This window comes from Bufo bufo, chromosome 4 (genome assembly GCF_905171765.1).
Source record: "Bufo bufo chromosome 4, aBufBuf1.1, whole genome shotgun sequence".
NCBI lineage: Eukaryota > Metazoa > Chordata > Amphibia > Anura > Bufonidae > Bufo > Bufo bufo.
Genome location: NC_053392.1, coordinates 420,879,209 through 420,904,735, shown reverse-complemented (window position 1 = coordinate 420,904,735; position 25,527 = coordinate 420,879,209). Strand labels below are relative to the sequence as shown.

At 44.1% G+C, this 25,527-nt stretch overlaps 1 protein-coding gene across 1 annotated transcript in view; it reads left to right on the top strand.

Annotated features, from left to right (window-relative positions):
- ARID4B (AT-rich interaction domain 4B) overlaps positions 1–25,527 on the top strand; it is a 557,657-nt gene that overhangs the window by 301,835 nt on the left and 230,295 nt on the right. Inside the window, exons 13-14 of the mRNA XM_040429305.1 lie at positions 15,442–15,536; positions 16,612–16,709. Coding sequence (XP_040285239.1) covers positions 15,442–15,536; positions 16,612–16,709 — 193 coding nt within the window. The remainder of the gene's footprint in view (positions 1–15,441; positions 15,537–16,611; positions 16,710–25,527) is intronic.

The window sequence follows — 25,527 nt, the reverse complement described above, 5'->3', positions numbered from 1 at the left end:
GGCACTGGGCAGCAGTGGGCAACGTGGACGCTCGCCCTGGCTCATGCTGGGACCTGCTCTCCCTCTTATATCACGGTCTCCCTTCCACTGCGGGTCCGAAGCAGACCGCTGATTCCAGATCCACGTGGCACGCGCGCGCTAGGAGCGTGGCGCCCCTTTGATCTTATGGTCGGCAGGCGGGAGGAGGCCGAACCAGGGCGCATAGTACTGGGAGGCGCTCCTGGATGACCTCAGACGCCAGGAAGTGTTTAAAAAGTGGCGCTCATGCATCATGCAGCTGTGCATCACCGTGACTATGTCTACTCCTGAGGCTCCTGCATCCCGTCAGAAGGGTTCTGACCCCTCTCTGGCTGCACCTACCGTGAGTTCCCCTAAGGGGAGTATGGTTATCTTTTTGTTTAGATATAATGCTTAAAACCTGATATTTGGTTGCTCTCCTCTGTTCCTTAGGAAGCTAGGGATACTAAGTCTAAGTCAAGATCTCTAAAGTGCACTACCTGTGCCAAGAGACTACCTGATAACTATAAAAAGAAGTTGGGCAAGCAATGCATTTCTGACATCTTAAAAGAGGAGCAACCATATATCCTGTCTGAAATGAAGTCTTTTATCCTGGATGAGATTGTCTTCTCTAGCATCTTCTCTAGCATCTCTGACTATTAATACGCCTTTCCCGCCTGCCAAAAAACAGAGACTATCCATTCAATATTCCTCTGATGCTGAGGACATTGATGAGGATACCTCGAGTGCTTGAGGAAGAACTTTTCTCAGAGGGTGAAATTGTAGAGGATGATTTTTTTTTCCTCGGATGAAATGGAAGAGTTACTGAAAGCAGTTAGATCTACCATGGGCATAGAGGATACTCCCAAACCTCCTACAGTACAGGATGAGATGTTCGGGGGTTTGCATACTAAAAGAACAAAAGTATTCCCCATTAATGAGAATATCAAAGATATGATATTGGAGGAGTGGATTGAACCTGAAAAAAGACTAGGGGTGTCCAAACAGTTCAGGAACAGATTAGTATTTGATCAGGCTGAATGTAAAATATTCAATGAGATACCCAAAATTGATATTCAGGTGGCAAAGGTAGTCAAAATAAGGCCTTACCTTTTGAGGATTCGTCACAATTAAGCGATCTGACGGAACGCAAAGCATATTCTTTATTAAGGAAAGCATGAGAGGCATCTATGTTTGGTGTAAAAACCAACATTGCAGCTACATCCGTGGCAAGAGTTATGTACTTCTGTTTGTCAGAGTTAGAGGATCACCTAAAGAACAAAACTCCCAGGGAGGATATCATAAATTCCATACTGCTTATTAAAATCCACAACTGCTTTTTTAGAAGATGCCTCAGCAGAGTCGGTACGTTTTGCTGCGAAAGATGCAGCCCTTTCCAATGCAGCCAGAAGAGCTTTATGGATGAAAGCATGGTCAGGGATAAAAATCTCCAAGTCTAAACTATGCTCTATTGCCTTCTCGGGGGAGTTTGTTTTTGGCCCAGTGTTAGATAAGATAGTGGAGAAAGCGGCTGCCAGAAAGAAAGGGTTTCCGGAGGAGAAAGAAACAAAAAAGATGCCCTTTTCGTCAGTTCCCTTCACAATCTAAGCCCTACAGAGGTAAGGGCAAAACAGGCCGCTGGAGCTACTCAAAAGGTGGAAGGGGTAGAGGATTTATCCTTAATCCCCAAAATAAACAGAGCAACAAACAATGAGAGTGGGAGGCAGGTTGAAGAATTTTCTGAACCAGTGGAATCTGGTTACGTCAAATCCATGGCACTAAACATGATAGCCCAGGGATACAGAATATTATTTTCTTCAACGCCTTCAGAAAAACTCTCTGTTACCACCCACAACAGAGGTATAAAATTGGCAGGGAATTCAGGACTTAATCAGATCGGGGGTAGTTATAGAGGTACCAGACTCCGAAAAGGGGAAGGGGGTTCTACTCAGGCCTCTTTCTAGTCAAAAAAACAGACAACACATTCCACACAATACTAAATCTAAAACCTTTGAACAGATCTATAGTATACAGGATGTTCAAGATGGAGTTAATTGCATCATCTACGATTCCGTTGATTCCAAAAGGTGCCTTTATGACGCCAGTGGATCTAAAGGACGCCTACTATCACATACCAATTCATCAGGCCTCCCAGAAATATCTAAGGCTTGCAATAATAGATCCTGGGGACTCCTCCATCATTTCCAGTACATAGCCCTCCCCGTTTGGTATCTCATCGGCCCCAAGAACATTCACCAAGCTGGTGGTGGAAATGATTTCCTTTCTACGCAGGAAAGGATCCAATATCATCCCTTACCTAGACGATTTCCTAATAATCGGCAATTCAAAAGAAGAAACCTCCAGGACTACAGAAGAAGTTATAAGTACCCTTTCAGGTTTATGATGGGTGATAAATCTAAAAGAATCAGTACTCGCCCCATCTACAAAAATAAGGGTCCTTGGCGTAGAGTTAGATTATGTGTCCCAGAGAACCTATCTACCCCAGGACAAAGTAAGAACTCTCAGAGACAAGATAAGTCGCTTTCAAAAATCACACAGGTGTTCCATTCGGAGGGCAATGAGCCTGTTAGGGAACTTAAACACATGCATAAACTCAGTTCCATGGAGTCAGACCCACACAAGAATCATGCAGTCATGGATCTTGAAGAAATGGGACAGGAAACAGTCATCCTTAGACAGGACGATACAGGTGCCTTCAACAGTCAAAATAGACCTAGACTGGTGGAAGGAAGAGGAAAATCTGCTCCAGGGTATAGAATTGCTCAGAAGCCCAGGTCATAACTGATGCCAGCACTTCAGGTTGGGGTGCAAATGTAGGCAACAAGTTTTTCCAGGGAGACTGGACAAACGGCATAAAATAAAGATGCTCAAATTTCAAAGAACTGAATGCAGTCCTTATGATGCTCACAGAGGCAGTAGACCTATTAAAAAACAGGCATCTGAAGGTCCTCTCGGACAATATCACGACAGTGGCGTACCTGAAACACCAGAGGGGCACGAACTCCGATTCGCTGGTGGAAGTAGCAAAAAGAATATTTTTCTGTGCAGAAGCAAACATTCTCTCCTAACAGCGGTCCACCTAAAGGGGTCAGAGAACCTAGAGGTGGACTTCCTAAGCCGAAGAAAAATAGATCCAGGAGAATGGACATTAAACCGCGACATATTTCACGAGATCACCTCCAGGTGGGGACTACCAGAGATAGACCTGTTTGCCTCCAAGGAAAATGCAAACAAAGTCCGACAGTTCTGTTCAATAAATCCAAGAGACAGACCATGGGCAATAGATGCCCTATTAATAAGATGGGAGTGGGACCTAGTCTATGCTTTTCCACCCTTTCCACTGATTCCTCGCTTACTACAGAAATTACAGAAGGAAACAGCAACAGAAATCTTAGTAGCTCCCCACTGGCCAAAGAGAAGCTGGTTCTCAATCCTGAGACAGTTGGCACTAGAAGAGCCTTGGAAAATACCCTTCTGGGAAAACGTGCTCTCTCAGGGCCCAATAAACCATCCAAACCCCCAGGTCTACAATTTGGCAGTCTGGATCCTGAGAGTGAATCACTCAGAAGACAAGGTCTTTCAGACAGAGTAATCCTTTCTCTTAAGGCAAGCAGGAAGAGAATCACATCAGCCATTTATCTAAAAGTCTGGAAAAGATTTTGCAGTTGGCAGGGAGTAGATCAGCCGAACACTCCGCCGGTTAATAAAATACTAGACTTCCTGCAAAATGGACTAGAATTGTGCCTGAGGCCTAGTACCCTTAAGGTCCAAATATCGTCCTTAAGCACCTTTTACGATACTAGTCTCGCAGAACACAGATGGATAAGGAGATTTATTAGGGCGGCCTCTAGGTTAAGACCTACCTTAAGATCTAGGATCCACAGTTGGACCTTAATGCAGTATTAGAGGGGCTAACTAGACCCCCCTTTTCTCCCTTATCTGAGATCTCTATTAAAGATTTGTCCTTCAAGTCTGCTTTTCTGATAGCCATCACTTCCGCTAGATGACTGAGTGAGATCCAGGCCCTCTCCTGTAGAGAACCGTATCTTAGGGATTTTGAGGATCGAATTGTGCTAAGACTAGATCCTGGGTTTCTCCCCAAAGTGGTTTCAAATTTTTATTGTGAACAAGAGATAGTATTACCTTCTGTCACCAGCTACCCAGAAAAGAAGTTAAAAAAGAGAAGATGCAACTCCTGGATGTTAGAAACACCATACTACAGTATCTAGATGAAGCAAAAAATTTCAGGAAAGACGACAACCTCCTAATTCAGTTTGGCGGCCGAAATAAGGGAAAAAAGCGTTCAAAAACTTCGATAGCTAGGTGGATCAGATCCACTATAGAATGCTGCTACTCCCTTCAGAACAAACCTTGTCCGGAGGGTATAAAAGCTCATTCTACCAAGGCTACTGCATCTTCTTAGGCAGAAAGAGCTGGTGTTTCATTAGACCAAATTTGCAAAGCTGCTACCTGGTCAAGTCTCAACACTTTTGTAAAACACTTTAATCTCTTTAATCTCCTTAATCTTTCCACCTCCGCAGATTTAGCTTTTGGCCAAAAGATTCTGCAGGCGGATTCCCACCCTATTTAAATATTTGTTAGTTCTCATTGTGGCCTTCATGGTGGATGGAATGGAAAATCGTAATTAGTCTTACCAGTAATTCTGTTTCCTTGAATCCACCATGACGGCCCATATATTTCCCTTCCCTTATAAAAAAATAAAAAATAAAAATATATATATATATATATATAATTTTTTTCTTATATATTAAACTAATATAGGTCTTTATTTGAGTATGAAGTAATACTCGAAAGGGGACACACACAAAATTGCTCACCTACAGAGGTGTGTATTCCTACCCCTACAGAGGTGTACGACCATGGTCATGGTCGTGACTCCTTAACCGCATGCTGTTGCCTGCGGTCTCGTGTGGTTGTTTCAACCACAGGTGAGGGCCGCTTGTTTGTTGCCTCACTTGTGGTTGCTGTTGGCAACATGTTCTTGTGATGTTTTGGCAGTATAGCGGCCTGAGCGGTTGCTAGGCAGCTTGCTGTCAAGTGCATGCGGTTGCACCTGTCTTGGTGTGTTTATATGTGTGCACAAGGTTTTGTATGTGTGATTGTTGTTTGTGCACGAGGTTTATTTATGGGTGCACGTCCCCTTTAAGTGGCTGTCTTCCCTTCCCTGGTGTGAGAAGGGTTAATTCCCTTCCTAGTATGTGAGCACTGGGTGTGTCTGTGTGGGTGTGGCTACTTGGGACTATATAGCCTCTTCTGAGAGCAGTAGTCAGCGGGGTACTTCAGCCATGGTCTGCTGGAGTCATCCTCCTACCTAATACCATCTGCCAGTGAGGGCCACCCTTGTGGTCATAGCAAATGTTTTTATGTGATGTTAAGTTGATGTGGCTTTCCTTTCATGTTTAATGCAGCTATGGATCTGGGTTCCTGTGTGTGTATGTGTGTTTGCTGTGTCCGTTTATGTATGGTCTGGACATCAGCTTGTGAGCACGGGATCCAGTCAGCAAGGCTGTGGCAGGTAGGTTTGAACTAGAGTTGTTCTCCTGCCATATCCATAGGTCTGTTTATGTACCCCATCTCCTTGCAGCTTGGCCAGTGAGACTCCTGTTCCTCCGTGTCCAGGAGGAACGGGTTGTCTACCCACTTCCTAGCTTAGGGATCGGCGGAGGGTCAGTAGGGATCCGAGGTTCCTAAGCATGAGCCCTCCTACCTTCAAGGTCGGCTCATGCAGCTAGGAGTCAGGGTCAGATTAGGGAAGCTATAGGAGGTGACCTGCTCCCTATTTCTGTCGTCCTGGCCGAGCAGCCACTAACATCTTATGGCATCGCACGGCTGAGGGTTTTCCCCATCCTCAGTCGTGACAAGAGGTCATGGGTCATCTATCATTGTGGCCGTCATGGTGGATTCAAGGAAACAGAATTACTGGTAAGACTAATTACGTTTTTTGATAATATTTCTGGGTACTGTAGTCCACCCATTCCAGTTATTACTTCAGTTGCCCTTCTCAGAACCCTTTCCAACTCTTTTTTGTTCACAGGAGCCCAGAACTGTACACAGTACTTCATGTATGGTCTGACTAGTGATTTGTAAAATGTCAGGACTATGTTCTTATCCCAGGCATCTATGCCCCATTTGATGCAACCCATTACCTTTTTTGCCTTGGCAGCAGCTGCCTGACCCTGGTTTCTACAGTTAAGGCTACTTTCACACCTGCGCTTAGGTGCGGATCCGCACGGATCCGCACCTATAATGCAAACACTTAGATCCGTTCAGAACGGATCCGTTTGCATTACCATGAACAAAAAAAAAAAAGTTTTTTTTTTAGTGTCTCCATATTCTGAAAGCCATTTTTTTTTTTTTTTGGGCGACTGTCTTATGTAGGAGCTCATTTTTTTAAATATGAGATGACAGTTTGATGGGTACTATTTTAGGGTGCATATGACTTTTTAAACGCTTGGTATTAGACTTTTTGTAATGTAAGGTGACAAAAAATGGCTTTTTTGACACACTTTTTTTATTTTATTCTTTTTATGGTGTTCACCTGAGGGGTTAGATCATGTGATATTTTTATACAGCAGGTTCTTACGGACGTGATGACACCTAATATGTATACTTTTTATTTATTTAAGTTTTACACAATAACAGCATTTTTGAACCAAAAAAAAAATTAGGGGTAGGGTCTCATTTTTTGCTGGATGAGATGACTGTTTGGTATGATTTTGGGATGTGTATGACTTTTTGATCCCTTGGTATTACACTTTTTGTCATGTAAGGTGACAAAAAAATTGCTTTTTTGACACCATTCTTATTTATTAATTTTTACGGTGTTCACCTGAAGGGTTAGGTCATGTGACATTTTAATAGAGCACGTCTTCACGGACGTGGCAATACCTAATATGTATACCTAAGTTTTACACAATAATACCATTTTTGAAATATTTTAATTTAATATTTTTTACGGTGTTTACCTGAGGGGTTAGGTCATGTGGTATTTTTATAGAGCAGGTTATTATGGACACGGCGATACCTAATACGTCTTTTTTTACATTTAACACAATAAAAGTGTTTTTGAAACAAGAAAAATCATGTTTTAGTGTCTCCATAGTCTGATAGCCATATTTCTTTTTTTGTTTTGGGCGATTGTCTTAGGTAGAGGCTAATTTTTTGCAGGATGAGGTAACGGTTAGATTGGTACTATTCTGTGGGGGGCATATGCCTTTTTGATCGCTTGGTGTTGCACTTTTAGGGATGCAAGGCTTTTTATTTTATTTTTTGACGGTGTTCATCTGAGGGGTTACGTTATATTTTTATAGAGCCAGTCGATACAGACACGGCGATACCTAATATGTCTACTTTTCTTATTTTCCCTACTTTTGACAATTTTTTTTTAACTTCATTTTGGGAAAAGGACACTTTATTTGTACTTGAAACTTTAAATTTTTTTTATTATAACACTTTTTACATTTTTTTTTACTATTTATATTTGTCCCGTTGTGGGACTTCACGTTTTCAGTGTTTTATCCATGACTCAATTCTGTACAATACATTGTACTGAATTTAACTGTCTGCCTGGGCTTCCGTAGCTGGCAGGCTCCGATGCCTGTGTAAGGCATCAGGGCTTCCATGGTAACAATCGGCCGCCTGCTAGCGCGGAGGGGCGATGGAGTCAGAGGGCGCCACCTCCCACTGTAAACCCTGCACGTGCCGCAGTCAGCGGTGACCGCAGCATGTGAAATGGTTAATCCGCCGGCATCACCGCATACAGCAATTCCGGCGGATGCAGCAGGGGCCCGGCTATCAGTAACAGCTGGGCCCTTGCTACGGATCAGGTGGGTGCAGCTCTTGGACCCTCTCAATCACATCACATACATGCACTTGGAATGCAGTAAGGCACCACATTCCCCCTCGTACATGTATGAGATTTTGCAGAAAGGGGTTAATAAATATATTGAAGAAAATAGGGCCAAATACTGACCCCTGTGGTACCCCACTAGTGACAATAACCCAATTTGAGTGTGTACCATGAATAACCACCCTCTGTTTTCTATCACTGAGCCAGTTACTCAGTGCTTGTTCACATGAATGTGTGAAGCCCGTGTTGTGGACCGCAAATTGCGGTCCGCAGTGCACGGGCGCCATCCGTGGGGCAGGCGCATGGGGATCGCAGACCCATTCACTTGAACGGGTCCGCGATCCTTCCGTTCCGCAAAAATATAGAGCAAGTTCTATCTTTTTGCGGTGCAGAAGCACTGAACGGAACCCCAGAAAGCACTCTGTAGTGCTCCCGTAGTGTTCCGTTCTTCCGTTCCGCATCTCCGGATTTGTGGACCTATTGAAATGAATGGGTCCGCATCTGTGATGCGGAATGGCCACGGAACGGTGCCTGTGTATTGCGGATCCGCAAATGCGGTCCGCAATACTTCAACGGGCATCACACGTTCGTATGAACGAGCCCTTACCCACATACAGACATTTTTTTCCAGTCCAAGTATTGCAATTTTATGTACTAACCTTTTATGTGGCACAGTATCAAATGCTTCGGAGAAGTCAAGATATATGAGATACATTGACTCTGGATTAAAAAATTGACCTCTGGGTTCTGCACCTACATCGAGAATGGACTCCTGAAGATTGTGGTGGGCACACAGCGCATGCGCAACCGCCCTCCATTCATTTCTATGGGGCCGCCGATAATAGCCGAGAGCTGGCTCAGCTATTTCCGGCAGCCCCATAGAAATGAATAGGAGCAGAAGCACAAGCGAGGTGCGCTCCCATTCACTCCTATGGGGAAAGCGCTTGGCGGTGGCCAGACCCCGAAAAACCAGGGGTTCTCCGGCCACCACCTTCCCCGCTCCGTTCTCAGTGTAGGTGTGGGTCCCAGAGGTGGAACCTGCGCCTATCAGACAATGGGGGCATATCCTAGCGATATACCTTCATTGTCTCAGATGGCAATACCCCTTTAATTCCCTTAGAATACAAGGGTGTATGCCATCTGGACCCGGTGATTTGTCTTTTTTAATATTATTAAGATGCTTCTCCACTTCTGAGTCAGACTGGCCACTTTTAATAGGGAGTTTACTTTTTTTTACTTATTCATTGCTCTCTACAACTCCTCCCTCATCACTCTGTAAAGGGCTTTCAGGTTTAAACTTTTTAGTACTTATATAATTGAAGAACATTTTAGGGTTAGTTTTACTCTCTTTGGTTATGAATTTCTCTGTCTAAAGCCTGGCTGCTTTTATCTCTCTTTTTCATGTTCTGTTTTTAACTTAGGCCGCTTTCACACGGGCGAGTTTTCCGCGCGGCTGCAATGCGTGAGGTGAACGCATTGCACCCTCACTGAATCCGGACCCATTCACTTCAATGGGGCTGTGCAAATGAGCAGTGATTTTCACGCATCACTTGTGCGTTGCGTGAAAATCGCAGCATGTTCTATATTCAGCATTTTTCACGCAACGCCAGCCCCATAGAAATGAATGCAAGTGCGGATGCAGTGCGATTTTCACGCATGGTTGCTAGGAGATAATAGGTATGAGCAACCCCGGACCCCATTAAAGTAAATTCACTCTTAATACAGAATGCTTACTAAAATGTCGATTGAGGGGGTTACAAAATAAAAAAATATTAACTCGCCTTATCCACTTGAGCGAGCAGCCGGCATCGTCTTCTTTCTTTCTTCTTTCAGGACCTGCAAAAGGACCTTTGATTACGTAATCTCGCTCACCACGTGGTCCTGCTGAATGAAGATAGAGGACAGTAACACAGCAGAGACAGAAGCTCTCTGGTTCTGTCTTCTCTTTGGAGCCTTTCAGCACTGCCCCACTGGCTCCCCTTCCTTCTCCATGCTGGCTGACGTCCCAGCCGACTGAAGGGAAAGGGCTGCTTTCTGCAGGCATATCTTGGGCTGTATAACAGCTAGAGACTCATGTTAGAGAGATAGTTAAGCTGACCATACACATTTAATAGCTCTTAGATGAACAATTGTTCCTTTGACAGCTCCCTCCCGGCTTCCCCATACACATACACATTCAGCTTGGTGTTAGTAATAAGTGCACTGGAGTAAGATGCCATGTTCTGGCTTTGCATGCACTGGAAATTGAAATCTGTGCCAGCTGGTTTCTAGTAAATCAGGCTGGCTGTGGGAGTCCACACCCCCTCCCACTTATCCCCTCCAAATTTTCCAGCCACTTTTAAAAATTACAAATTAAAGTGCAAATATTTTGTGTGTCATAATCACTATTGTGGCATAAAACATTGGTAAATCTGCCCAATGTGTCATTTTTACTGCACAGTGAACACAGTAAAAACGAAACCCGTGAAACTATGACACAATTATGTTTTTTTCCAATTCCACCCTATTAATATTAATATTTTTCACAGCTCCCCAATACATCATATACAGTACACTCATTGAAAAAATTTAATTGAATGAAACTTTATATGTTTTAATGTGAAGATGATATATGTACGGTAAGTACACTGCTCAAAAAAATAAAGGGAACACTTAAACAATGTAACTCCAAGTCAATCACACTTCGGTGAAATCAAACTGTCCACTTAGGAAGCAACACTGAGTGACAATCAATTTCACATGCTGTTGTGCAAATGGGATAGACAACAGGTGGAAATTATGGGCAATTAGCAAGACACCCCCAATAAAGGCGTGGTTCTGCAGGTGGTGACCTGACCACTTCTCAGTTCCTGGCTGATGTTTTAGTCACTTTTGAATGCTGGCGGTGCTTTCACTCTAGTGGTAGCATGAGACGGAGTCTACAACCCACACAAGTGGCTCAGGTAGTGCAGCTTATCCAGGATGGCACATCAATGCGAGCTGTGGCAAGAAGGTTTGCTGTGTCTGTCAGCGTAGTGTCCAGAGCATTGAGGCGCTACCAGGAGACAGGCTAGTACATCAGGAGACGTGGAGGAGGCCGTAGGAGGGCAACAACCCAGCAGCAGGACCGCTACCTCCGCCTTTGTGCAAGGAGGAACAGAAGGAGCACTGCCAGAGCCCTGCAAAATGACCTCCAGCAGGCCACAAACAGACTCCATGAGGGTGATATGAGGGCCCGACGTCCACAGGTGGGGGTTGTGCTTACAGCCCAACACCGTGCAGGACGTTTGGCATTTGCCAGAGAACACCAAGATTGGCAAATTCGCCACTGGCGCCCTCTGCTCTTCACAGATGAAAGCAGGTTCACACTGAGCACATGTGACAGACGTGACAGAGTCTGTAGACGCCGTGGAGAACGTTCTGCTGCCTACAACATCCTCCAGCATGACCTGTTTGGCATTGGGTCATTAATGGTGTGGGGTGGCATTTCTTTGGAGGGCCGCACAGCCCTCCATGTGCTCGCCAGAGGTAGCCTGACTGCCATTAGGTACCGAGATGAGATCCTCAGACCCCTTGTGAGACCATATGCTGGTGCGGTTGGCCCTGGGTTCCTCCTAATGCAAGACAATGCTAGACCTCATGTGGCTGGAGTGTGTCAGCAGTTCCTGCAAGACGAAGGCATTGATGCTATGGACTGGCCCGCCCGTTTACCAGACCTGAATCCAATTGAGCACATCTGGGACATCATGTCTCGCTCTATCCACCAACGTCACGTTGCACCACAGACTGTCCAGGAGTTGGCAGATGCTTTAGTCCAGGTCTGGGAGTAGATCCCTCAGGAGACCGTCCGCCACCTCATCAGGAGCATGCACAGGCATTGTAGGGAGGTCATACAGGCACGTGGAGGCCACACACACTACTGAGCCTCATTTTGACTTGTTTTAAGGACATTACATCAAAGTTGGATCAGCCCGTAGTGTGTTTTTCCACTTTAATTTTGAGTGTGACTCCAAATCCAGACCTCCATGGGTTGAAAAATTTGACTTCCATTTCTTTTGTGTGTGATTTTGTTGTCAGCACATTCAACTATGTAAAGAACAATTAAGTATTTCAGAAGAATATTTAATTAATTCAGATCTAGGATGTGTTATTTTTGTGTTCCCTTTATTTTTTTGAGCAGTGTATTTGCTGGGAAACTGTACAATTGAAAGGAGGCTCTAGTACCCTGTTGGTCCACCTGTAGCCTGGATACAAAATGAGATACGGTTGGGCATGGAGGCATACAGGGCATTTGCCCCACAGATATTGCAGCTGGGCTGTAGATCCTGCACATTCATAGGTTGCTGAAGCTGGCATCCAAGCTGGTCCCATATACTGTGGATGCTCAATTGTCGATAAAGCTGGAGGCCGGGCAGGCCAAGGAAGTGTTGCAATAATGCAGCGACATACCGGGTCCTTGCTGTGTGTGGGCAATTATCCTTCTTAAAAATGCCAGTTAGAAGCCCTGCCATGAGAGGTAACAGATGTGCCCACAGGATGTAATTCACATATCTCTGAGCTGTTAGCGTCCCTCATATCACTAGTAGGGGTGACCAACTGTCAATGTGATAGCTTCCCAGATGTTCTTACCAACATTTGGGGAATTGTGTTGCTCCACAGCAAAGGCAGGATTGAAGTGCTCACCATGATGCCTCCATACTCAAACCTAACCATCATAGGATCCCAAACAGAACCTGGATTTGTTGCTAAAGTCGATATGTTTCCATTCTGCAGCAGTCCCGGTAACATAAAATACACATACAAGTATGTGGATGCATGACTAGTCACCCTGAAACGTTAAGGTTAATACTATCAGACATCCACCATTCATCAAGATCTTATGTCACATAAACATTGTACATTGCAGTTGATCAACTTCAAAAATAGAATATGATAATAAGAAATAAAAAAATTAGAAGTAGAAACGTAAAAAAATTTTTTTTTTTATAAAAAGTTAAAAATCAAAAAGTCACTGATGCGGTTGCCAGCTTGGTAGACCAGTATATAGGAGGAATATATCGGGGTAATAGTTCAAATAATATTGCTCCTGATATTGTTAGGTTAGTGCAGATATATATTGGTGGTGTATAGACCAGACTGATATCCTTTTGACCATATTCTGGACGCAAAGTCACTTGGTAAAGAAAGATTTCTTTATATATGTCTGGCAATCTCACATAATTCTAGTTATTAGACAAAGACTTTGGTGTATGGTTTGTAATTTTGTTGCCAGTACCTTACCAGTCCTATGAGAGGAAGTCTTGTGCCAAGGACAAATCTAGATTTCCCTCCAGTTTGAGGGAAAAGAAGAGAAAAGGGAGCGCACAATAGGGTAGTATGTTCAACCAGATAGATTAATACAGTGAGAAATATCCAAACTCACCTTGTGGAGTTGTGCTCATGTAGGCACAACTCTACCCTAGACTTAGTAGAGATAAGGCCTTTTTGCCAGGACTGCAGCCGCAGATTATATATTCTTTTGGATGGGATGTCCAGTCCCCAAAAGGAATTTATAGTAGAGAAAGAGAGAGATTCTTCTTCGGCGCGAAATCACTGGTGAAGACGGTCTTAATGAAAGAATTCTTCTTGTTTAATAGAAACAACCCGTTTCAGGGATCACAATCTCTCCTTCATCAGGTTTCATAATGATACAATGAATATATCAAATAAATGAATATTTAAAGGTAAAGCATGTAAAAAAAAAACGCCAAAAGGATGCACCTAAGTGACGCCCCCTAAGGGGAGGGGCCACCCCTAGGTGTCATCCAGAGTGCAGTCTAAGTATTAAAAAACAAACAGTATTATGAGTGTGTAGCTATTTTTATAGTCTAGACATAAAACCGCTTCCACATTTATACAGAAACTAACATTATTACTGGTAGGATCGTTTAAATTGTATTAGAAACTCCCGATCATGTGATCGCAAATACAAGCGGTCACATGACTCGGGAAGCCGGAAGCAAGAGCATCCTCTAGTGATCGCCGTCCTCTTATGCAAAGACAGGGGGAGAGGCCTGGCACCGCGGTACTTGGCGTGTGTGGGGCGCATGCTCAGATGACTATTCCGGGCCGACGGCTGCAATGGGTGACGTAGGATATCACGTGATCGCATCTGTGCGGTCACGTGACCCATTGCCCTGGCAGCGCCGATGCTATAATTTTTTGAGACACAGCCCATGGGATTCAGTACAGAGTTAGTATATACTTTGTCCAAGCGATCGCTAGTGTATTTGAGTGTTTAACCAATATAAAACAGTATGATAAATAAGCAAGAAACATGGTTGTAAGATATGTATAAAACATAGGTATTTCATAAAATAATGAAAAATTCTAATAAAATTCTAGATAAAAGTAAATAAATATATATAAGAACTCGTATATAAATAGATAATAAATAGCATGCTCTGCAAGATGTCTGTGCAGGGCAAGCATGTAGCGTATCATTATACAGCGCATTTCTCAACTTATCTCAACCTTTTTGTATGTACTTAACGGAATTGACTGTTGTCTGGACTATGGATGGGAAGAGAGGAAGTGACCGGATGATTGCAATGTTGTCAGGATCGCGATTCCTCTGTTGCGCGCTCACCGGCTCACTCCGTGGCATCCCACGTGGTCGGGAGTTGCTGCGCTGGTACAGATGAGTTTAGGGAAAAAAGATGTCCTGGTGTTGGACGTACTTGGTCCAGCTGGAGTGATATACAATAAGGCGATCCACTTTTGCTGGAGTTATGAGTAATGTTCGAGCGTGTTAATTGTTTCTCATTCACTGCATGTAACCAAGGGACTGAACGGAAGACATCCTGATGCATACTGAACGCATTGCTTTCCATTCAGAATGCATTGGGACAAAACGGAAGCGTTTTTTTTCCGGTATTGAGTTCCTTTACCGGATTTCAATACTGGAAAAGAATAACGCTAGTGTGAAAGTACCCTAAGAGGTACGCTACCCAAAAGTACCCTGTGAGAGCCTATTTATAGGCCAGAGGAGGTAGCACTTTTATGCTGTCTTGTGGCAAGACCACACCTGTAATCATTTACATATCTGTCTGACACTTAGGCCTCATGCACAAGAGATTTTGCATCTGCAAAATACATACACCTTCCGCACGCAATTCGCACTCCCATTACTAGAATTTTTGTCCGCAATAAGGACAAAAATAGAAGATGGTTTATTATTTGTGGAACGGACACACAGATGCGGACAGCACATGTGTGACATCTGGGTTCTGTCCGTTTTTGTTTGCCAACCCATAGAAATGAATGGTTCCATGTGCAATCCCCAAAAAATGATAATTGGAAATGGATATAAAATACAGTTGTGGGGATGAGGACTTAATTGTATACAGAGTTTTGCAGCAGTCTGAGACTTGGGTGAGTTATTTTTAATTTTTTTTGTCATTGACTGTAGAATATTAAATTGTACCATTAGAAAGTACAGCTTGTCTCATGTGAATGTAAAAATAAAAGGTACTGGCCTTTGGAAGGTAAGGAGTATAAAACAAAGAATCTAAGTTCTCCTCTGTTTTTTCCAGGAACACCTATTAACAAGAGACCTGTGTTAGGGTACCGAAACTTGAATCTTTTTAAATTGTTCCGCCTTGTACATAAACTTGGAGGATTTAGTAATGTAAGTATCTTTCCCTCTCATTTTGCTATATATACTCTTCAACATTAAAATGACAAAACCAAGAAAGAAAAGTGGTGGAATTATTTTATTGTTTAGTTGCAAATTTTTTTATTTATTATTGAAATCACAGGTTCGATAGACATGTTAATGATATGCAAAAGATAAAAAATGGAAACAAAATATTAAAAACGTGTCGATTTATTCAGTGTTGAGTATGAGCACCACTTGCAGAAATACACACACACTTGCACACCTTGGCATTGCTTCAACAAAGTTAGAAATGTTCTGCCACACTGAATGCACTCGGGCACGCAAATGATCAAGATCCGCTGCTGGCAGCTCCCTTTACAATTGCCGACCAGTAACGTCCCAGATGCGCACGATGGGAGACAAGTACGAAGACTCTGCAGCCCATGAAGGCACGTTTAGGCCATGCAGGCTGCACACAGTAACACGAGCAGAGTGTAGCATGGCGTCCTGTTGAAAGATGGCTCCTGGGACACCTTGGAGAAATGACCATAATACTGGTTCCATGACCAAATCAATGTAACATTTAGCGGTTGTTGTACCTGAAATGAAGACTAGAGGGGTCTGGCTACTGTATGTTATGCCACCCCACATCATAATCCTGGAAGTAGGACCCATGTGACATTCCCTTTTGAAGGCTTTCATAGCATTGTTGCATGGTCTCCAGACCGATAGCTGAACAAGAGGAATCTCACAATCATCCCACACAACTTGATCCGATATTTGAGGTTTTGTGATGCTAATAAACTTTACATTTAGTGTAGCTTTTATGCTCCTCCCACATGCCACTGATTAGAGCTAAGTGTTTGAAAATATGCAGATCTTAGGACACCTGCTACTTCCTCAATTTGTATAACCTTATGACTTTGTCTTTGTTTTTGTTGTTGCAGTTTCAATATTGAGGAGTGTATATTATTTATGTGAACGTTAATGTTAAATTAGTATAATAATTTTTCAGTTCATTACTGTCTATTAAAATGTGTATATCTGAATAAATCATATTATTCCATCATGATGTATTTTTGTATATTCTGCTTTGAATTCCCAGATTGAAAGTGGAGCAGTTTGGAAACAGGTTTTTCAAGACCTTGGGATTCCTGTTCTAAATACAGCTGCTGGCTATAATGTTAAATGTGCTTACAAAAAGTAAGTATAATGGATAGGATATTTTTATAGTACTCAACATTGACTATTCATTGTTGTGTGTTTTATATACTTTATGTAATAATCCTCTATGAATTTTCTTTGTTCATAGTACTGTACTATGATTGAAAATTATACGGGTATGACAGATGATGCCAAATCATGGCAGAAGCCACATTATTATCAGAAGAAAAACAAACATTTACATTGTAATTGCTGCAGTCATAAATTTAGTTACAGTATTAATAGGTAAGTTCAGTTATTTTCATCAGTTATTGTGAGCCAAAACTAGTCACAGGTCAAAAGCACAGAAGAGAAAATCTTTACATTATATCTTATTTCTCAGTCGGCTTTACTACTGGTTTTGGCTCACAATAGCTGATGGAAATAAGTGACCACGTCACTGAAGTGTGAATTCAGCCTTAATGGTGCCTGTAGGGCATTGGCAAAGTATCTAAATTCCCCACAGGTCTGCAGAGTAAAGGGCCCCTTACACGGGTCGAGAATCCACCAGATAATTGTTCATTAGCGTTTATCTGGCGTTTATCTGGCGGTGTAAAGGTGCTGCTAATTACTAATAGATTGTGCCAGCAGCAGATCGTGCTGTGTAAACATGCTCTAAAGCTGGTAAACAATGAGTCTGTATGGGAACAAGCGATGGCATTAAGGATTCCCCCTCCCATACTATTGGGAAGATTGCTGTATGGAAATGCAGTGGCCTCCTCCACTGACAAACTGCCTAGGCTCATCTAAAGGGAATTTTATACAGATAGCTCCCAATTATACAGCGTTATTCTATTATTACACTAAGGATAATACACAAAATGCTAAAATAAATATAGAAGCCATATGTGAGGGATACCACCCCTCTTGCCCGCTTGACGTCAGCTACGTTGACGCGGTATGGTCACTGGTTACCAAGACATGACGTTACGCCCTCCCGGAGGAGCATGTAAGGTGAGCTTGGTACAGTTTACACAGACACCTCCTGTCCACGCGGGGCATAGAGAGGCAACAAGCTGAGAGAGCCTTTTCACTGCCACAGTGAAACAGCGCTTTCTCAGCCCTGGTACACTGCCACCAGATTCTCGTTTGATATAAGTCTGGTCCACTAACGGGATTATATAGGGTGAGAAACCAACCCGCAGTAGCTTATAACTTGGCCGAAAAATGGACGTGGGGATTCGTGATCGAGATACAAGACATCACAAGATTAAATTATATATTTAATCGCCTTAAGGGCACACTAGATAACACAATATACACAAAGAATATATACAGTGGTCTGAGGTTACAAATACAGGTAATATGGTACAAACAGGATTACACAGAGCACAAGTCAGTTACCGGGTAGATGAATGTTCCTTTGGGTTATGATTAGTCCTTTGCTGTATTCACATGGAGGGCAGTGATGTCAGCTGGTTGCAGGTCCCTCTAAACACATGGCACGACGCCTCTCCTTCAGAGAAAAGACACGCCCACTTGCTGGCACAAGCCCTTTAAACTGTAGCCGGACCCTCCTCTGGGAAGGGTCCACTCCCCCTCTTCTGGGCGGGCATTAAACGACCCACAAAACCCTTTAGGGTTCATAGTTTCAGACCAGAACTTCACAGGTGAATGGTTCTGGGACTAACAGATCCACCTGGGTTCCGGCTACTATTAGAGTCCAAACATGGTACCGTTATTTGGATTCTGTGGGGAGATATGTATATATCCTTTCCCTGGCATCCCACCACCAAACTAAGACTATGGGCATGTTCATCGTGGCCATCGGGACACAAATATGTATCCGGTTTGCTCCTGTGATGACTGGGCGATTCATAATTCCTTATAAATCGCCGGTTCCAAGCTGTCAGCTAGATTTTATTGAACTGGGTAATGGCTTAGACCGCTTGCAAAGAGGTTTTCCTCACAGAAGCCCCTTTCTGAAAATATCATTGTACATATTTTTTGTAAGTTTTTATTAAAATACATTTGTGAAGATTAAGTTATACCCCTGACATAGAGATGGCGAATCGATTCTGTTGAATCGATTTCTCTCATTAGCAGTACCTCTTTACTTGTGAATGACCGTCCCCACAGGTGAAGCGCCCAACTGCCTCTAGATTGACAAGGCCCGATATTTACCACAGCACTGACAATTTTCCGTCTTCACCTCTGCTCCGATTAGCAGTTCAAGGGAAGAGACTCAGCTTTAGCTTTAGAGCTGCCATCGCTGCTTCCAGAGGTACTTCATCTGCGCGGGGAGCCAATCACAGGTGAAGAAGTCCTGCTAGGAAGATGAATCGATTTGTTAGAATCAATTTTCTCATCTTTACCCTGGCCTCTTTCTGCCAAGCCCTTCAAATCGGAACTTTCCCATGTACAGAGAGAAAAAACAGTACATACTCTTTGAATTCTATGGTTTTACAAATCAGGACATAATAAATAAAAAAATCTGGTCCTTAGAAGGTCTTAAAATTTAGGTAAATACAACCTCAGGTGAACAACAAGACATGACAAACTACACCATGTCATTATTTACAGTATTTACCAAAAAGTCAGAATGCAGAAGTTGTCTGAAAAAATAAGTACACGCTTCCATAGGAATTAAGAGGGTAAGCAGATGCTGCTATTCAAATGCCCTTGATTAACTGATCATCAGCAAGTGTGACCAGACCACCTCTATAAGTTTTGCTCATTTGGAGCATTTAGGCATGTGTTAACTCAGAGCCAAGGAGGAAAGATATCCGCTAACCCCTCCCATCAGTCTGGGAAGTGTTAAAAAGACATTTCCAAACAATTTGAAGTCCACGAGTCTACAATGAGCAAGAATATTCACATGTGGAAAACATTCATGACAGTCTTTACGGGAGTGGACCTCCCAGCAAATTCACTCCAAGGTCAGATCACGCAATGGTCAGAGAAATTGCAAAATCTAAGGTTCTACAAGACTTGGTTAGCATGTAAAATGTTCAGGTGTATGATATGTGACACAGTGAGAGGTTTGGTCTGGGAAAACAGGTATTTTCGTCCCAGTATGTGCTGCTGGGCTGATTTACAGCCAGGTGAGGTCAAATACCGGACCGGATTTTAAGTGCTGATCCGGGTTTTGGCAGCACCTGGCTGACCTTAAATATGCATCTGGGCTCAGAAGCCATGTGTGTGTGCTGGGATCTGAGGCTTGTGCTGGGCTGGAGAGCTGAGACCTATGTGTCAGGGGAACAGGCGCCTAAAGCCTGTATTTGGACTTTCTGAGGCAGAACTGCCACCAAGGGGACTTTTTGTTATATTAACTTGCCATTGGGTGTGAAGTAACATGAACACTGCAAAAGTGACGTTTTATTTGGGCACCATGTGTAAATAAACACTGAAGTTAGAATTTTGCCTCTGTACTGCACCCGCTTATCCTAACTACCAGAGCGAATCCCCACAATTGGTGGAGAATGCAGGCAAGCGCTGAGAGGCAGGCTTAAGCGGCGAAATATATATATATATATTTTTTTTTTTTCTGCCTGCTATGGTTGTATTTATTGCATTAAACCCGTTAAATTTCAACCCATGACCCTTGACAAAATTGAGGCAGTAATGAAGGCACTTGTGGAGGCTAACAGGCAGCAGCAAGAAACAAACCAGCAGCTGCTACAACACGTGATGGCTTTGCAGACAGCAGGAGCAACCCTGCGCGCCCGTGATGCCCAGAAAACGGTCCGTGCGGCGATCCCCAAGATGACACCCGCAGATGACGTCAGAACCTACCTGGCGATGTACGAGAAGGTGGCCACAAGGGAGAAGCTACCCCGAGACCAGTGGGCTGAGGTAGTCGCTTTGTTTCTGCCATCCGATTCCCAGCGGGTCTATTTCGACTTGCCGGACGATCAAGCGGCAGACTACCAGAAAGTCAAGGGTAAGATTCTGGCAAGACTGGGGGTGAATGTGTTGGTCCGGGCCCAGCGGGTGCATCATTGGGGGTTCAATCCGGCTGAGCCTGCAAGACACCAGTATTATAACTTCACTTCTTTCAAAAATGGCTACAGCCTGACGTGCTGAGTCCCACTGCTATGCTGGATCATCTGTTAGCCGATAAGTTCTGGAGGGCTTTGCCATACCCTCTCCAGCACTGGATCTGTCAGGTGTCTCCTGGCAATGCCCTTGAGATGGTGAACCTGGTGGAATGCTATGAAGCTATCAGGAATCTATCAGGCCCGGAGATTTGGTACGATAAAACCCGATGTACCCACGGTGGACCTGGCTCCGATAGTCTGCTGGCGGTGTCAGGAGCCTGGCCATGTAAGGACTGACTGTCCCCATCGGGTTGAGCCCATGGACACTAACTATGGCTACCGTCAGTCGCTATATGCCAGGAGGCTGTGCAACAGGTACCCCAGAGTCTCTAGATCACTTGTGCCAGGTGGAAGTGGGAGACCCTCCGCCACACTCCGCCGGAGGCTCTGCTGGACTCAGGGAGTCTGGTGACCCTAGTATGGGCTAGCTTGGTGCGGTCCACTGAGTGTACTGGCCGGAAAGTCGGGGTAATGTGCATCCACGGAGACTTAAGACTATCCCACCGCACTGGTGTCTCTAACCACAGTGGCCGGAAGATGGACCAACGAGGTGGCTGTCGCCACAAATCTGCTTTATGAACTCATAATAGGGAGAAACTTCCCGGGCTTCCCGGCACTGTGGCCTGCTATGAGAATTGCCTATACCCATGAGACAGGGGTAACCCCAGCAGAGTGGCCTTGCTCAGGGGGGAGACCACAACACGGGGACCCGAGGCCGAAGGCCAGCGGTGGGGGTGACCGCCACTTCGATGAATGACGGGGAGACAACCCTGCTGAGTGTGATGGTGGGAGACGTGAATGACTTGCCGCTGAGTCCTGAATTGGCAGACCTCAGTGTCTCCGGGGATAATTTTGGTACCACACAACACTGGGATCCAACCCTATCCCGAGCCTGGGAGAATGTGTTAATAGTAGATGGTGAACCACAACAACCTGGGGCCGAGTCGGTGTTTCCCCGTTTTGTGGTTCATCAGGGTATGCTGTATTGTTTAAATCAACTACGGGGTGAGCATATTGAACAGTTGGTGATCCCCAAGGCTTATCACAAACTCGTCTTAGATATGCCCACCACCACGTTCTCGGGGGTCACCTGGGGTTGCAGAAAACAGAGTCGTATAGTACAGCGGTTTTACTGGCCTAGCATATTCAGAGAGGTAGAAGAGTTTTGTATGTCTTGCCCGATCTGCAAGATAACTAGCCCCCAGCCAATTTCCGTAGTCCCCTAGTTCCTCTCCCGATTATCGAAGTACCGTTTGTCCAGTTAAAGTACCGATTTGTCGAAGTACCGAAGTCCAGTTAAAACCATACTGGGTACCCGAGGCTCGGCAACAAGCCATCTCAGAGGAAGTGCAGTTAATGCTGCAACTAGATGTCATCGAGGAGTCTAAAAGTCAGTTGGCCAGTCCTATAGTCCTAATACCCAAGCCAGATAAGAAGTTACGGTTCTGTAATGATTTTCTTAACTGAACGAGATTTCCAAATTCGATGCTTATCCCATGCCCCGGGTGGATGAGCTTATCGAGTGGTTAGGACAAGCCCGATATTTTTCTGTTTTGGACCTCACAAAAGGGTTCTGGCAGGTGCCCTTATAACGGAGGCTGCCAAAGAGAAAACTGCCTTCATCACACCTGAGGAGCTGTATCAGTAAAAGGTGCTACCCTTTGGTCTGCATGGGGCCCCTGCCACTTTTCAACTGCTTATGGACATTGTGCTGCGTCCACATTGTCAGTACGCTTCGGCTTACCTGGACGGTATTGTCATCCACAACACCGACTGGGAAAGTCACCTATCCAAAGTCCAGGCTGTAGTGGACTCCCTTCGGAAGGTGGGACTAACTGTTAACCTAAAAAAATGTGCAATAGGGTTGGAGGAGACTAAGTACTTGGGGTATGTCATTGGGAGCAGAGTCATCAAACCCTAAGTGAACAAAATAGAGGCATTGCGAAATTTGCCCGACCTGTCACCACTAGGCAAGTAAAGTCATTCCTGGAAATAGTGGGCTATTACATGAGGTTTGATCCCCCACTTTGCAACGGTGGCCGAGCCATTGACATTGCTCTTGAAGTGACACAAGTCAATGATGGTTCGCTGGGAAGATCGGGTGGAAGAGGCTTTCCCCGCTTTGAAGTCGGCCCTGTGCGAGTCCCCAGTTTTGGAGACGCCAAAAGGGAGTTTATAGTACAGACCGATGCCGCCGAAGTAGGCCTCGGTGCTGTACTGTCTTAGGAAATCAACGGGGAGGAGTATCCCGTTGTCTTCCTCAGCCATAATCTCACCCCAGCCGAGACCCGGTATAGTATAGTGGAGAGAGAGTGCCTGGCTATCAAGTGGGCTCTCGAGTCTCTCCGCTATTATTTATTGGGGAGAAAATTCTGCCTGGTGACTGACCACTCCCTTCTCAAGTGGATGAGCCAGCCCAAGAACAGAAATGCCCTGGTCACCCGGTGGTTTCTCTCCCTACAAAACTTTAAGTTTTCAGTGGAACACAGGGCAGGCCGGTTACAGGGAAACACGGATGCCCTGTCCCGTGTACACTGTTTGGCATGTGTTTACCCCCTCAGGGTTGAACAAAGGGGGGGTATATGACACAGTGAGATGTTTGGTCTGGGAAAACAGGTATTTTCCTCCCAGTATGTGCTGCTGGGCTGATTTACAGCAAGGTGAGGTCAAATACCGAACTGGATTTTAAGTGCCGGTCCGGGTTTTGGCAGCACCTGGCTGTCCTTAAATAGGCATCTGGGCTCAGAAGCCATGTGTGTGTGCTAAGATCGAGGCCTGTGCTGGAGAGCTGAGATCTGTGTGTCAGGGGAACAGGCCGCTTAAAGCCTGTATTTGGACTTTCTGAGGCAGAACTGCTACAAAGGTGACTTTTTGTTATATTAACTTGCCATTGGGTGTGAAGTAACACCAACACTGCAAAAGTGACGTTTTGTTTTTGGCACCATGTGTGAATAAACACTGAAGTTTGAATCACAAACTTGTATTTTGCCTCTGTACTGCGCCCGCTTATCCTAACTACCAGAGTGAATCCCCACAGATATTACAGTTAGAAAAAGACTGAACAAGTATGAGTTGTTTAGAAGGGCCATCAGGAGAAAGCCTCTGGTGCATCTGAACAAACCACAAGACTTCTGCACCAAAGTGAAGATGTTTGGCAATAATGCACACCTCCATGTTTGGCTAAAATCAAACACAGCATAACAGCACAAACACCTCATACCAGCTGTCAAGCACTGTGGTGGAGGAGTGATGATTTGGGCTTATTTTGCAGCAACAGGAACTAGGTACCTTGCATTCATTGAGTCGACCATGAACTCCTCTTTATACCAAAGTATTCTAGAGTCAAATGTGAGGCAATCTATCCAATGGCTAAAGCTTGGCTGCAACTGGGTCATGTAACAGAACAATGATCCCAAGCAGATCAGCAAATCTAGGTCAAAATGGCTTCAAAAGAAAAGAATTAAGGTGTTGAAATTACTTTGTCAAAATCCAGACCTAAGCCCGTTTGAAATGCTGTGGTCAGGACCTTAAGAGAGTGATACATAAACGAATGCCCACAAACCTCAATGAACTGAAGCAAAGTTATTCCTCTAGAACGATTCATACAGAAAATGTTTACTTCACTTCGTTATTTTTTTTAAAGGTAGTTCTACAAACTTTTAATTAATTTTTGGCTTTATTTTTGTTGAATAAATAATTAAACATTGGAATCTGTTGTGTTTTGTTTGCCAACGAGCTGTTTGGTGTAGCTCCATCACCTGGGGGGGCGGTGTGTTGGACCCTTGCTGATCAGCTAGTGATGCCATATACTGAGGATAGGTGATCCCTTAAAAAAAAAAGGCAGAAAAATACCTTTAAAGAGGTTATACAGCTTTGTGCACTTATTTAAATTTAAATCCCCAGCCTGCTATACCTGTTGGAAAAAAAAACATACAGTCGTGGCCAAAAGTTTTGAGAATTACATAAATATGGGAAATTGGAAAAGTTGCTGCTTAAGTTTTTATAATAGCAATTTGCATATACTCCAGAATGTTATGAAGTGTGATCAGATGAATTGCATAGTTCTTCTTTGCCATGAAAATTAACTTAATCCCCAAAAAAACTTTCCACTGCATTTCATTGCTGTCATTAAAGGACCTGCTGAGATCATTTCAGTAATCGTCTTGTTAACTCAGGTGAGAATGTTGACGAGCACAAGGCTGGAGATCATTATGTCAGGCTGATTGGGTTAAAATGGCAGACTTGACATGTTAAAAGGAGGGTGATGCTTAAAATCATTTTTCTTCCATTGTTAACCATGGTGACCTGCAAAGAAACGCGTGCAGCCATCATTGCGTTGCATAAAAATGGCTTCACAGGCAAGGATATTGTGGCTACTAAGATTGCACCTCAATCAACCATTTATAGAATCATCAAGAACTTCAAGGAAAGAGGTTCAATTCTTGTTAAGAAGGCTTCAGGGCGTCCAAGAAAGTCCAGCAAGCGCCAGGATCGTCTCCTAAAGATGATTCAGCTGCGGGATCGGAGTGCCACCAGTGCAGAGCTTGCTCAGGAATGGCAGCAGGCAGGTGTGAGCGCATCTGCACACACAGTGAGGCGAAGACTTTTGGAAGATGGCCTGGTGTCAAGAAGGGCAGCAAAGAAGCCACTTCTCTCCAAAAAAAACATCAGGGACAGATTGATCTTCTGCAGAAAGTTTGGTGAATGGACTGCTGAGGACTGGGTCAATACATATTCTCTGATGAAGCCTCTTTCCGATTGTTTGGGGCATCTGGAAA